This window comes from Neophocaena asiaeorientalis, unplaced genomic scaffold (genome assembly GCF_003031525.2).
Source record: "Neophocaena asiaeorientalis asiaeorientalis breed wild unplaced genomic scaffold, Neophocaena_asiaeorientalis_V1.1 scaffold828, whole genome shotgun sequence".
Classification (NCBI taxonomy): domain Eukaryota; kingdom Metazoa; phylum Chordata; class Mammalia; order Artiodactyla; family Phocoenidae; genus Neophocaena; species Neophocaena asiaeorientalis.
The window spans coordinates 2,480,885-2,482,551 of NW_020175443.1; the positions used below are offsets into that span (position 1 = coordinate 2,480,885).

Here is a 1,667-nt window from a genome sequence, read left to right on the forward strand (position 1 = left end):
TCACAACACCAAGATTAGTGTTCGATTGCATAATTGGGGACTGTAACCTGGCCAAGCTGACACATTAAGCAAAACCATCACACTCAGGTAGCAGCTAGGTATGGTCTTGGAGGCCTATGGGAAGCTGCTTTACGTTTATTAATGTGACTATTTGCTGAGCACTTACCATGTGTCAGGCACTGTGCCAAGTGATTTCTCTGCAGCATATCACTTAATCTTCAAAACATCCTGTGAAGCAGGTGCCCTTCTTGCCCCTAATTCTACAGGTAAGGAAACTGAGCCTCAGACAGGTGAGGACACCCCTTGGGTCACATGGTTGGGATGGCAGGTCTCTGGCCCCTCCTTGTTGCCCTCTTCTCCTGTGTCTTTTCTCCTGGGACACAAGTCACAGTTCAAATCGCTGCGTGCTGTGAGCTCTGGACTTCAGTTCTCCTCTGCGAGGTGGCTGCATTCCACCCTGCCTTTCTGGGTTTAGGGCGGAAGGGAGGGTCCGTTCTGGGAGCACTTTCTCGGGCCTTTGCTGCCACCTAGGGGGCTTGCCGGTGTTCGCCACGCTCCAGACAGGCCCTTGAAAGGCAGGTGAGGGCAGGTGAGCTGCTGAGAGGCAGCGGGATGGTGGTAGGGAGCAGCTCGGGGTGAGGACTGGGCCCAGTAACAGAAACAAGGCAAATTCAACCGGTTCTTGTCCCCACCTGCTCACTCAGGTCCCCCAGGCCCCTCCCCAGGCCCCTCAAGAGTCTTCTGGGGCCCCGCGTGTGTAGAGGTTTCACCCCTGCGGAGCTCTGCGTCGGCCCGGCCCCCGAAGGGTCCCGCCGTCCCCTGCCGCAGCCGGGAGGCCCAGGCTGCTGGCGGGAGCGGGTCTAAGGAAGCCGGGAACTTCGCTTCCCCATCAGGTCGCCTGACAGACCTGCCGCGCGGCTCAGGCTCCAGAGGGGACCCGCGCGCTCTGTCGGGGAGGGCAAGAAGACCCAGGGGCAGAGCGAAGGTCCCGCCCCTCCACTCTCCAGCCGTAGCCCCGCCTCTATCCCCGCCCACCTACACTGCTCACCATAATCACGCCCTGCCGTTATCCCCGCCCACCACAGCCCTTACCCCGCCCCCATCGCCCCGCCCATCACAACCCTTTACCGCCACCCCCCGACCCCTCCCCTCCATTCCGGGCGCGGCCACCAGGTGATTCTGCGGGCTGCCTAAGGGCTCCGGCTCGGCCTTTGAAAGACGTCGAGGCCGCCCACCTCGGCGCCTTTTGGTTCAGGAACCCGCTGGTGGTGGGTGAGTTGGCGTGAAGTGAGCGGGAGGCGGAGGCGGAGGCTGAGAGGCCACGGCAACACCCGCAGCTGCCAACCTGCCAGCCAATCTAGTCAGCCGTCCAGTCACTCGGCCTGTCAATCCTGTCGGCCAGCCTGTCAGTCAACCTGTCAGTCCCGTCCATCAGCCTGTCAGTCAGCCTGTCAGCTAACCTGTCAGTCTCGTCAGTCAGCCTGTCAGTCAATCCAGTCAGCCTGTCAATCCTCCCATCAGAAATCCTGTCAGTCAGTTTGTCAATCTGTCGGTCCAGTCAGCCAGTCAGTCAGCCCGTCAGTAGGTCAGTTGGTCAAGTCACACGGCTAGTGGGCCCCGAAGTTTCTCGTCAGCCACTGGGCCTCTCGGGCCACCTCGGGGCTCTG

The 1,667-nt window shown here is 60.9% G+C and overlaps 1 protein-coding gene across 1 annotated transcript in view; it reads right to left on the reverse strand.

Moving 5' to 3' along the window:
- Positions 1-696: 696 nt before the first annotated feature.
- LOC112415132 (proline-rich protein 2-like) overlaps positions 697-1,667 on the reverse strand; it is a 1,770-nt gene continuing 799 nt past the window's right edge. Inside the window, exons 2-3 of the mRNA XM_024767952.1 lie at positions 1,236-1,311; positions 697-946 (exon numbers count right to left, since the gene is read on the reverse strand). Coding sequence (XP_024623720.1) covers positions 697-946; positions 1,236-1,311 — 326 coding nt within the window. The remainder of the gene's footprint in view (positions 947-1,235; positions 1,312-1,667) is intronic.